The sequence below is a fragment of the Pongo abelii genome, chromosome 3 (genome assembly GCF_028885655.2).
Source record: "Pongo abelii isolate AG06213 chromosome 3, NHGRI_mPonAbe1-v2.0_pri, whole genome shotgun sequence".
Lineage (NCBI taxonomy): Eukaryota > Metazoa > Chordata > Mammalia > Primates > Hominidae > Pongo > Pongo abelii.
The window spans coordinates 131,743,364-131,756,757 of record NC_071988.2 but is presented as its reverse complement, the minus strand read 5'-3'; the positions used below and the strand labels follow the sequence as shown (position 1 = coordinate 131,756,757).

At 40.0% G+C, this 13,394-nt stretch overlaps 1 protein-coding gene across 10 annotated transcripts in view; it reads right to left on the bottom strand.

Annotated features, from left to right (window-relative positions):
• Window positions 1–1,130: 1,130 nt before the first annotated feature.
• The window catches only part of EGF (epidermal growth factor), a 105,484-nt gene continuing 93,220 nt past the window's right edge, over window positions 1,131–13,394 (bottom strand). For 7 of the 10 annotated variants that reach the window (XM_002815059.5, XM_063723573.1, XM_063723571.1 and 4 more), the window contains 3 exons: window positions 8,753–8,870; window positions 5,156–5,237; window positions 1,131–2,200 (listed from right to left, as the gene is read on the bottom strand). In XM_002815059.5, the coding sequence (XP_002815105.3) occupies window positions 1,947–2,200; window positions 5,156–5,237; window positions 8,753–8,870 (454 nt within the window). In that variant the 3' untranslated portion in view covers window positions 1,131–1,946. The remainder of the gene's footprint in view (window positions 2,201–5,155; window positions 5,238–8,752; window positions 8,871–13,394) is intronic. The other 3 variants (XM_063723568.1, XM_063723572.1, XM_063723575.1) reach the window with 3 other exon arrangements.

Sequence of the window (13,394 nt, the reverse complement as noted above, 5' to 3'; positions counted from 1 at the left end):
AGTTTCTAAGGTACCAGAGTCATTAAGAAGGAAACAAGGATTTTCTGGTACAAAGATAATGGTATATTATGGGTAGCTGTGGTCTCGTGTCATTTCTTTTGTCATCATTGAACCCCTAAAAGAAAGAGGTGCTAAAATACAAAAATGTAATCTAAACCCAAAAGTGAGCTTTTGGAGGAATAAAAAATATTCACACTTAGGGAAAGAAAACCTTGGGGGAAATTATGGTTATTATTTTTCTGAGGCCAGTGACTCAGCAGAAATAGACAAGTCTTCTGATTAATTGTCAATGAAAGCAAAACCAAATATAGAAAAATCTAAATTAGCTGGGCGAGGTATCATACTGAATAATTAACTAACATCCACAAACCTCAAGTCATCCTCCCATCACCAAATCTTTACCAAAATTCCTATAAAGTATCCATTTGAAAATAGGTACTTCAATTTCTTTTTATTCTGATGTCTTGTATCACCAAAGTCCAAGGAGTTGAGAAATGAAAGATAAACAAAGGGACTAGTTAATGCATAAACTGAATGATTCAAAGCCCCCAAAATTCAAAGTTACCATATCACGTTGTGTTATCTGTAGTAACAATATCTTGGCTGCAAGAAAAATATTTAATTAGAACACCATGTGAAATTTTAATCTATAGAGTTGTAGATTAAAAAAATTTTTTTAAGAGTTACAAGGCTGGGCACCGTGGCTAATGCTTGTAATCTAATACGTTGGAAGGCTGAAAGTCAATCACCATTCATTCTGCAAAATTGCCAGCATGACCTTGCTTGAGGCCAGGAGTTCAAGACCAGCCTGGGCAACATTGTGTGACTCCCATGTCTACAAAAAATAAAAATAAAAAACTTAGCCAGGCATGGTGGCCTGTGCCTGTGGTCCTAGTTACTCGGGAGGCTGAGGCAGGAGGACTGCTTGAGCCCAGGAGTTTGAGGCTGCACTGAGCTATGATTGTGCCATTGCACACTCCAGCCTGGATAACAGAGTGAGATCCTATCCTCTCTCCGGAAAAAAAAAAACGAAAAACAGAAACATCAGCAAGCTTGACAAATCATTTTGGTTCAACTCTAGTACTGCCTTAGACTATAATTAACTACTTAATCAGGCATACAATAAAATGTTTATGTTTTTTGGTGATTTTATTTAAATAATTAGAAGAAATTCATCATTGTCTATAATGAAAATAAATCAGGCAATTTACTTACAATCTTGTAACTGAAAATACATACAAATTCTGTGCAATCACACCAAGAGGGAAAATTCTGTAGGGGAAAAGGACAGTAATGACTGAGAAACCCCGAAGCCTCCTGTGTAATATTTTAAAAATAAAATGTTCTCATTCAAATATTTGTTTAAAAAAATAAGCCATCTAATTCTGAAGAAATCAGTTTCTAAATTACATTTTTCATTGATTCATTACAACTCATTTTGCAAAATCATCAGCATGGACCACGCCAATGAGGAGTTAAATGCCTACACTGTATCTTAACGGTATTGTAATATTCCAATCATTTCATGAAATTGATATAAATGTTCTGTCCAGATCAAAGAAATTACTTTGTAACTGACCAAACCAGTGTGATTGTCTGCTTTAACCCCTAATTTCTTCTGGGGCTGCAGGAACAACAAAAACAAAAATCTATGTGTACTGACTGCTGAAGACAACACGATTTACAAAGCACTGTGGTCCTGATTTGGGTTTCTAATAAGTTACCTAGTGATTCTCCCAGTACTCTTAATTGGAAATAAGACTGCAGTGAGACTGCTTAAAAGAGCAAACAAAAGCACAACTACATATCTGTCTCCAGGCATTGAGTAGGTGATTAGTCGTAGAGATTGTGGAACCAAAACCTATAGTTTTCCTCTACTTTTGAAAGAAAAGATACTGTGCATCGACATAGTTCATTCTTCTTGACTTTCCTTTGAATTCCAGTTTTCACTGAGTCAGCTCCATTTGGTGTGGTGGGTCCAGGGCCCTTTGTTGCCATAATGGGTTAGCTGATAGGAGAGAATGGGGCTTCTCAACACCCCCTTCAAGGGGCTGTGTCCCATAGGAGGGCATATGAAAGCTTCGCTCCATTACCTGGGGACAGGAGCCGTTATCACTGGATACTGGAATCCAGCAGCCTTGCTCTGTGCCCATTCCACATAACTGGGGCTCCTGCCTCCATGAAGTTGGTTGCACTGACCCTATACGAAAGACAAAAGAAATTTCAATATTCATATCATTCACAATAGATAGGCAAGAGAGACCCTAAATGTAGTGGTTGAAGAACTGGCCTGAAAATGAGACACAAAGATAACCCATTTTCAAACTACTCTAGACACATTTTTTTCTTCTTCTTTTTTTTTTTTTTTTGATAAGCATCTCACTCTGTCATCCAGGCAGATTGTGCAGTGGCACAATCACAGCTCACCACAGCCTCTTCCTCCTAGCCTTAGGTGATCCTTCCACCTCAGCCTCCTGAGTAGCTAGGACTATCCGGCTAACTTTTGTATTTTTTGTAGAGACAGGGTTGCCATGTTGGCCAGGCTGGTTTTGAACTCCTGGGCTCAAGTGATTCGCCCACCTCAACCTCACAAAGTGCTAGAATTACAGGTATGAGACACCACGCCCCACCCTGGGCCCAATTTTTAAAAAATTAAAATAGGCCAGTGCAGGGGCTTATGTTTGTAACTCCAGCACTTTCAGAGGCTGAGGTGGGAGGATGGCTTGCACCCAAGGGTTCAAGACCAGCCTGGGTAACATAGGGAGTCTCCATCTCTACATAAAATAAAAAACTAGCTGGGTATGGTAGGGCACGCCTGTGGTCCCAGCTATTTAGGAGGCTGAGGTGGGAGGATTGCTTGAGCCTGGGAAGGCCAAGACAGCAATGAGCCATGACCAAGCCACTGCACTTTAGCCTGGATGACAGAGCAAGACCTTGACTTGAAAGAATTTTTTAAAAATTAAAACAGTCTTCGTTGGCATCTTAAAATTTTTTTTAAAAAATTAAAATAGTCTCGGTTGGTTGAGATGATTTAAAGAACTGTACTACCTGACACATTGCTCTTTAGCTTTTACTGTTTACTTCTGTCTCCCCATCTGGACCACAAATTACTTGAGAGTAGATAGAGCTCAGGTTTTTTGTTTTTTGTTTTTGAGACGGAGTCTCACTCTATCTTTGTTTTGAGATGGAGTCTCACTGGAGTGCAGTGTTGAGATCTCAGCTCACTGCAACCTCCATCTCCCAGGCTCAAGGGATCCTCCTACCTCAGCCTCCCAAGTAGCTGGGACTACAGGTGTGTGCCACCATGCCAGGCTAATTTTTGTACTTTTTGGTAGAGACAGCGTTCCACCATGTTGGCCAGGCTGGTCTGAAACTCCTGACCTCAAGTGATCTGCCCACCTTGGCCTCCCAAAGTGCTTGGATTACAGGTGTGAGCCACTGTGCCTGGTCTGAGTTCAGATTTTAGATGTATTTCTTTTCCTTTCCCCTGGCATAGTCAGCTGCCTCTAGCACGTACTCTGCACTTAACCTGTGTCAACTGATGTCAGCTGAGCTCGTGAAGATAGTTTTATGAAACTACACTAGTATTGTGTTGTAATGAGTTTTCCAGGAGCAGAGAAGAGACTGGCTCAGAGCCAAACTTGATCTTTTATTTCATTCCTCACTCAATCTCCCCCCACCCCAATCTCTATGCACATTTTCACTCCAGGCATTTATGAGACAGCTGGACATGATCGGGGATGTGATCACTCATGCTGGGAGACAGTTATATGCGTGGCCCACAGAGAATGGGTCAAATTGTTTGCAGTACAGTGCAGGGGGGAGAAAAAAAACAACAACAGCAAGAGAGACATTCTAATATATTCCTGAGTACTCAGCTAACTGTAATGAGTCCTTAGTTCTTTTCTAAGTTTAAACAAATTCCTGTAAAATCGTTGTGCTATTAGCTTGCAAAATTATATGTGCCTCTATAGTGGGTTACCATTAAAAGAAAGAATTATGAACTTTTAGCTGCTCAAGGAAAAGTAGTAACTACAAATATTCCATTACTTTTTAATAGTGCTACCAATAACAACAAGCACTGAAGCAAATTTTTGAAAATGCTGAATTTTTTCATTATCAGGGGAAAGTAATGATCCATACAAAAAACTATGTTATTGTAGTTTTCATATTCAATTCTTAAGTGTACCTTAATATCCAGGCCTTCTTCAAATTAGGTAATAAAGTTGTACTGAATTCAGTATGTGGGGTTTCATGGCAACATAGGTATGAGAAGGGAATTTAGAATGAGTTTTCCAAAACAAGAAGCCTATGTTCTTTCCAGAAAGAAATCTGAGGAGGAGGTTATGATAATAAGCACACTGAAGAAGGAAAAATATAGAAAATTTAATTGGAATTGATATTTCATTAGCTCCTTTCATTAGCAGAGGAACTGTTTTTGTTGGCTAAAAGTTTCTCTAAACCTTTCCAAAGGCTCACGACACAAAGGCCTGTGAAACAAAGTCCTCTGGCCTGTGAAACAAAACTCAATCTTATGAAAACCAAAATGTTGATCATAATACAACTCTTAAGGGTATCTAAGTTCATTTCTGTCTGAAGTAGACTGAGTTCCTGAGAACCTGGGTTGATTTTATGGTCTCTCCACAAGTGGATTGGCTGGACTTCACAGACAGCCAGGCGTCTGGCTAAGGTCATGCCCCTGATAAGACCTGAATACTCTGAAATCCCCAGGACAATCCTCAGATCAACTTAAATTTACAGAAACACTTCCCACTGGATGAACATGTTTTCTTGGAGCCATTTACAACTTAACTGGGACTATACCTACAGCTACCAGTATAGATCCTGGACCCTAAGAATGACCTCAAAACTCAATTCAAATCAAGGAGTCATCCATTGTGTTCTTGCTCAAAGTGCGAGAACACGGGCTGCCCTGTGACTAGAGTATTGAGTGAACATGGTAACCTCATATAAGATAGAACTCCAGTGAAAATCAGGTCCATGGCATTTCAATACAGCCCAGCTACTCACATAGCTTATACAATTTAGTTATTTTGTTTGTGTGTGTGTCTGGTTAAATGAGACTTTTCATTGAAAAACAGTCAGGATCTAAGTAAAAATAACCGTTCACCAGGAGCCAGGGATAAAAACTGACCAACATCTGCTGCCTGGCCATCCTCACCAGCCACTGGTTGACTCCCATTCCTGAGGTCTTTGTGTTCCTTTACAACCACAAACTGCAGACAACAAAAAGGAGGGAGAGAGGATATTGTTAAAATTCACAAATTATTTCAACGTACATTGAATCAAAGTCTATGGCTTTACGATGTTCATCCTATGGAAAGTGAAAGTCAGAAGAAAGGTCCTGTGAAGTTAGTCTTTCTAGCTAAAGAGAGATTCAACATTCAGTGAGGAGCTTTGTGTTACTTTCTCTTAAAGCAACTAGGCACTACCAATATGTTAACTGAAGAATCTATTCTAATTATGGAATCTCAGCTTTTAGGTCACGGATCCCTGGAGGCCACTGATTTACCGTAAGCAATCCAAGAATCCATAAGTATTCTAAGAACTGCCCATAGGCCAGGAAAATAATATCTCATATATGTGTGTGCTACAACTTTTCATACACACACATGTACACACACACACATTAATAACACTCATTTAAACATGCTACCAAGTTCTGAGTAATTTGGGGCCATTAAAGGTAGTAATAATTACTAGTGCAATGACAATTTTGCAAGCTGGTTGAACAGCCTAGGGACCTAGAATTTTAATAGGGAGGAACAGAAAACAACATTTCTCTTCAGTCAACAAAATGATTACTTTTGTCATTATTTGTATTATCAAAAATTGATTGGGCACTTGCAATGCAGGCTGACCAGAGTTCACTGGCTCACATTCACTTTAGATAGATTAGATATTAAAACAGATCCATGGTACAAAGAAAGAAAAGAAGTGACCCCATACAACAGGACAAAGGACATCATTTGGTGAAGTCCTTCCTTGTCAATCAGTAACCAGTGCAAGGACTGCCCCAAGGTTTTGGCCGATCAGGCTCCATTGGTTCAGAAATGGGCGCTCCACAGAAAGGAGCACACAACTCAGAAACAACAGAAAGAGGAGTAGAAAACAATCTCTTTGCCCATATTTTCCTTTGAGAAAGGTATAGAAAGGGATGATAACTGGGGTCAATTAGGGAGAAGACAGGGAAATGTTGGTAAGGGAAGGGTGAATCCACAGAACATGTATTTTCATTTTCTTATTTTTTATAATACGAACCATGCTTCATCTCCTCCTCATTGATGATCTCCTGCAGCAACACATTGCAAAATCAACACGCGACCCACTGTTTAAAGACACATGCCCATTATTTCTGTCTCAAGTCAAAATCCAACCCTCTGCACTGCAAATTTTCTAACCTCGTGCCTCTCTGCCAGAAGAACATAGGTCCCGAAATTCTGGGCTGAGGTGGGGAAAGGAGCTGATGGAACTAGATTTGTTTCTGCTGTTTCTTCTCCTAGTTTGAGCGTTCAGCTCTCTCCCACTCCCACTGATATCTACAGCAGCAGTTGCTATCAACGACAGTTATGACGGCTGTGGGGGACTGAGCTCGGCAGCCCCAGGCCTCCTAACATAGCTCTGAGCCAACAAGCTGCTCATGACAGCAGCAAATGCTTTTGATTTTTTAATAGACGTACACAGATTGTGTTTCTCCTTCATTCCCATGATGATGAATTAATGAGATGAATTAAACCTGCTACTCAAAACCTGAATGAAATACCATGTAGACTGACAAGTGACATCTGGGTAATTTAGAAGTTCACAAAGTCATGAGGCCTCAAAGAACCAACACATTCTAGAGCTTAGTCCTAGAATCACATACTTGTGGAATTGATAAAGACTGATAAAGACTGAAGGGATCTTAGAGATCATCTAATCCAAACCCCTTGTACTGAGCGGGGAGCAGAGGTCTGCATAGGTTAAAGGAATTGCTGAAGATTAGATAGCCAACTGGTGGGAGAGTAAGGCTAGAACTCACGTTCTTTCTCCTGTTTTAGAGACAAGGTCTCACTCTGTCACTCAGGCTGGAGTACAGTGGTGCTATCATAGCTCACTGCAACCTTGAACTCTCAGGTTCAAGTGACCCTCCTGCTTCAGCCTCTTGAGTACCTGGAACTGCAAGTGTGTACCACCACACCCAGCAAAGTTGTTTTTTTTTAAATCTTTTTAAAGAAATATGATCTTGCTATGTTGTCCAGGCTGTTCCCAAGCTCCTGGCCTCAAGCAATCCTGCCTTGGCCTCCCAAAGTGTGGGAATACAGGCGTGAGCAACCTTGCTCAGCCTCTATTTTTTTCCCCCATACTTGAGTCCAACCAAAAAATAAATAAATAAATAAGGAAACACTGAATGCCTATTACAGGTAGGAAAAGACGATCACCTGGTAGTCAAAAGCACAGTCACAGAAAAGCTACTTTCTGGGAATTCACAGTGAGATGGGAGCTGGGGAGTAAGGGTAATAATGTGGGAAGGACCCCAAACATTGCCTTTGCTCCTCCATAACCTCTCTCTAATAGCTCTTCCCTAAGGATTCAATCCTCCATGGACCTGCCATATATTCCAGTCTCTTCCACAATATATACCACAAGTAATGCCAACAGCACACACTGAATCAGTCATTAACTCTGACAGGTTTCTAGAAATGGAAATTCCCTTAACTGATTCAAGAATGTGTAGCCTGTTTCAAGACTGCCCTCTAGTGTTCCAAGATCAATTACTGAAGTGGTTGATTTATGAAGCATCTTGAACTTCCCAAACCTCTATGTTTTTTGGAAAATATCTAGGATTGTCAGATAAAATACAGAACCCAGTTAAATTTAACTTTGAATTTAAATTTGAACTTTCAGGTATAAGTATGAATTTAACTATGCATCCTATATTTTTATTTGTTAAATCTGGCAACTATTTTGCTACTGAAATTTAGGGAGTTGAAATGTATGTGAGAAAAGAAATATTAAGAAAACTAGAGCTGAGTGCAGTGGCTCATGCCTACAATTCCAGCACTTTGAGAGGCCCGGGCAGGTGGATTGCTTGAGCCCAAGAGTTTGAGACCAGCCTGGGCTACATGGTGAAACTCTGTCTCTACAAAAAATACAAAAATTGGCTGGGCGTGGTGGTGCGTGCTGGTAGTCCCAGCTATTTGGGAGGCTGAGCTGGGAGGATCATTTGAGCCCAGGAGTTCGAGGCTGCAGTGAGCAGTGAGTGGTTGGGCTACTGCACTCCAGCCTGGGCAACAGAGCAAGATCCTGTCCAAAAATAAATAAATAAATAAATAAATAAATAAGAAAGAAAAAGAAAAAGAAAAGAAAGAAAGAAAAGAAATTAGAAGCATAATCTTGGGTTTTTAAGACATCTATCTGGAATGTATCAACTAAAAATATGGAAAGTCTTACATAACACATACAAATCTAAGTTATAGAAAGAATCTACATGAAAGAAAAAAATTCCAAAAATTTATTGTGCCATTAAATTATGGTATTATTATAACTCATCTGATTCCTTTAGTTAACAACACAGTTCCCCCGCCCTCTCACCCAGGACCTCCCTAGCTGATGTGGTCTTGGCTAACATTGACACCAGCTGGAAGCTATAACTGATTCCAGTCATTCTGAACTCAGTGAAAAAATAGAAAAAATGAACAGGGTTTAATATCAAGCCAATTCCTTGCTTCATCTGCTTTGGTCACATTACCCAAGGTTGAGGGCAAGAGGACATCCCATCCTCAGTGTCAGCAGGCCTGCGACTCCTCACGTCTCTGCTCGACTCCTCATAAGGATTCTTTGAATTTTTCGATAGCAGCTTCTGAGTCCTGTGATAAAGCCAAAATTTGAGACAATCTCACAACAAAACAAAATACTCAGCCCACTCAGTGATGATCAGGGACAACTAACTGCTTTTGCTACTAAAATTTAAGTACTTGTGTGGGAGAGAAGAAATATGAAGATAACTAGGAACATAACTTTAGATGTTTAAGGCATTCTTTTCTGCAGAACTCAAAATACTTTCCAGATAGTGTTTCACTCTTTCCAAGTTTGTGTGAGGTAGAGGGTGTGTGTGTGTGTGTGTGTGTGTGTGTGTGTGTGCATGTATGCCCATGCATGTTGGGGGGGATAGCCTTGCATTCATTCATTCACAGGTATCTATTCAGTACTAACTATACCCCAGGCACTGTCCTAGTAGTGATGATATGCAATGAAAGAACAATTTACTAATTTTGCAGGGAGGAGTGGGGCAGTCTGTGGAAAAAATATCTCAGCAACTGTGTGAGGCAGACTATGTTAGCTCCATTTACAAGTGAAGCCACTGGGGCTTGGAAATGGCAGTGACTCACCTAAGGCACACGGCTACCAAGGGTAGTGTAAGAAGTGGGTCATAATGACACAAAGCTTAGGCTGCTCTTACTGGCCCACTGCAATCTCTCACTCATAAAGAAATTAGAGGCAAAAACAGAAGGAGTGGATGATCCAAGATAAGAAAATCTCATAGCGGCTAAGCCAGGAAATACACTAAGTATCTTGCTTCCGAATCCAGTTTTTTAGAGTACTGTCTTGTTTGACATTCAATGCTGAGTCTATACAGGGCACGGTGCCATTCACTAGGGGTGGGGGTGGGGAGATTTAGCATGGAGATGGATCCCCATCCTCAAAGCAGTAGCCTCTAGAGCGGTGCATCTGTGAGACTCCACAATAGCACCACTGTCCTGGGGCAGATAGGCAGCTTAATTGCCTCTAGGAATGCAACCCTCTGTCAAAAGCCCTACCTGGACATTCTGGGAAGAGTGATAAGGATAGGAGGGACTGCTGTGAATCTGGCATCACAGACAGTACCAAGAGATGGTATGGGTTATTATGTGTTTTAATCAAAGGCTTCAAAGAAAAAAATTGAAGCAAGTGGCTAATATAAACAATTCCAAAGTTGCAAAGGTACAACGTTATAATTTGTACCAGTCAGAATGGCTAATAATAAAAAGTAAAAAAAAAAAAAGATGCTGGTGAAATTTTGGAGAAAAGGAAACACTTATACACCGTTGGAGAAAGAGTAAATTAGTTCAACCATTATGGAAAGCGGTATGGGGATTTTTCAAAGATTTAACTGCAGAGCTACCCTTTGACCCAGCAATTCCATTACTGGGTATATACCCAGAGGAATATAAATCATTCTACCATAAAGACACATGGATGTCAATGGTGATAGCAGCACTGTTCGCAATAGCAAAGACACAGAATCAACCTAAATGCCCATCAATGACAGATTGGATAAAGAAAATATGGCACATACACACCGTGGAATACTATGCAACCATAAAAAGGAATGAGATCATGTCTTTTGTAGGAACATGGATGGAGCTGGAGGCTATTATCCTTAGCAAACTAACACAGGAACAGAAAACCAAATATCACATGTTCTAACTTATAAATGGGAGCTAAATGATGGGAACTCAGGAACACAAAGAAGGGAACAACAGACACTGGGGGCTACCTGAGGGTAGAGGGTGGGAGGAGGAACAGGAGCAGAAAACATAACCATTGGGTACTGGGCTTAATACCTGGGTGATGAAATAATCTGTACAACAAACCCCAGTGACACAAGTTTACCTGTGTAACAAACCTTCACATATACCCCTGAACCTAAAATAAAAGTAAAAAAAAAACCCACAAAAAAACAAAGTTATAGTTTGTGATGAAATACTTTCTGTTGATTTTCTTACAAGGGAGTCCTTCCAAGAAATCACATGTTGTAAACTAATAATATTAGAATACTTGAAAAATTTATTTAGTTTCACAAACATTCGTCTTTTTTGTTTTGTTTCTGAGACAGAATCTCGCTCTGTCACCCAGGCTGGAGAGCAGTGGTGCAATCACGGCTCACTGTAATCACCGCCTCCCTGGCTCAAGCGATCCTCCCACCTTAGCCTCCCAAGTAGGTGGTACTATAGCTGTGTGCCACCGTGCCTGGGTACTTTTTTGTAATTTTAGTAGAGGCAGGGTTTTGCCGTGGTGCCCAGGTTGGTTTGAACTCCTGGGCTCAAGCAATCTGCCTGCCTTGGCCTCCCAAAATGCTGGGATTATAGACATGAGCCACCACACCCAGCCCACAAACAATTAATCCTTTGAGAGTCCCAGAAGACAAACGGTATCAAACAAGCTAGACAAGACAGGCAAGGAATGGTATAAGGGAGGAAATAACTGATTTTAACCCTTTAAAGAAAAACATTTAGTATGTCTAACTTAAAAACTCAATGTTAGAGCTGTATTTGTTGGTACAGTTGAGTATGACATGGCAGTTTTAATTTGATCTTGTCAGAACTGATCTATAGTGCAAACGTAGTTATACACATAGCTGAAACTTTGCGGAGAGGTAAGCAGGTACACTGATCAGAATTGTTAGGTAAATAACCATAGATTCACTCAGAAAGAATTGTACAACTCTGGATGCATTTCAGTGAAGAGAAAAAGAAAGGGTTCTGACGAGCTTTCTTTTTGAAGGAATAGTCCTTTCACTTCTGATTTTAGGAGTATGAGAGTCTGAGGTTGAAGATACTCTTATATGTATGTAAAGTCTGTAGTCATCTTTCAGCTGAACTGGTCTTTGAATTCCAAGTTTAAAAAGCCAGCAATTTGCTGTTAGCTTTCAATCCAGATCTCTGAAAAATGCCAATAGAACATAGAACATACGGCATGCTATGTATGTCATAACACAACAAATAGGAAAAAACACTTAATAATTATGCCACGCATGAACTTAAGTTTCTAGTTTCCATTTTTTTTCCTGTCTTTTGGCAATGATCCAATGGGATGAACCATTGATCATTCAATATTCTTTCTACACATATCCAATATGTGTATATCTCATACATCTCATCTCTAGAAAAAGTAAAAGCACTGATGTTTCAGATATTGATTACACACCAGGCTAAAAGGTACAATGTTATCAATGGACTACTGAATTAAAATGTAAAGTTTGTGCCTAAGAATCTTGTCTCTCAAGAGGTGGTAGAAAAGGACTTAGAGCATATGACTCTTTTGGGGGAAGGTTACAGTTCATAAAAGATCAAAATGATAACAGATAGCATTTATTAATTCCTATACGCCAGACCTACACTAAAGCCTTTACTTAGGTTAACCCAATTAATCTCACAATAACCCTTGAGATAAGTACTATTCTTGTTCCTACTTTATAGCAAAGGAAATTAATGAATACAGAGGTTAGGACACATGTCTGGTGTTATTTAGACACTAACTTGGATGTGAACCTGTATAATCTGATTCCAGAGCCTGTGCTCTTAACCACTACACTAGGCTATAGCAGGATCTCTGATAAGTACATCTTGGCTGATACGTTGAATTTTCCAGAACACAAGACAGTTGCCTCTTGAGTGGTTGTGTAGTACCCGTAAATGTGGTTAAATTTTTATCCACAGATGGTGGCAGATGTTTTGTACATTCTCAGAGAACTGGGACCTATTAGTCCAGTGGCTCTTAGGTCCTCCAGCCATGAAATTATAAGATTGAACTAGATAATTCCATAAAGTCCCCTTCAGCCCTAAAGTTTTAGGACCCACTGATTTTGTACAGCACAAACTATAACCGTACCTAAAATGCTTTTCAATATTGATGATAATAGAGGAAGCTGTCCTACTTTCTAAGAAAACAGAAAACGAGCAGTGTGATGCCCGTGCCTGCACCCCAATGTAGTGTTAGTTTTAAAGAATTAAATGTATAAATGTTATTGTTCTACAGTTTTTAATTGTTAACATGAAATTATTAAAAGCACAAAATCTGAGGACCAGAAATTTCCTTCCAAATTAGGGAAGATAATGATTTTCTTTTATGACAGTTAATATTTTGTGGAAAATCAACTCAATGGAAGGCAGTCATGAAAAATTATAGTTATGCAGGCTATGGGGGGAGCATTTAATATTAAACAAAGAGAGTGGAACGCAAAACCATATTGTGATTGATAAATAACACATATACTATGCAGGTGTATGGACAGTGACTGGAATGGAACAAGGAAAAAGTAAAAGCACTGATGTTTCAGAGCAATGAAATCCTGAGCTAACAGTAAAAATTGTACTTTTTTCTTTTTTTTTTTTTTTGACATGGAGTCTTGCTCTATCGCCCAGGCTGGAGTGCAGTGGCATGATCTTGGCTCACTGCAACCCCTGCCTCCCAAGTTCAAGTGATTCTCATGCCTCAGCCTCCCGAGTAGCTGAGATTACCAGTGTGCATCACTACAACTGTTACTTTTTGCCTTTTTAGTGAAGACAGGGTTTGACCATGTTGGCCAGGCTGGTCTTGAACTCCTGACCTCAAGTGATCTGCCTGCCTTG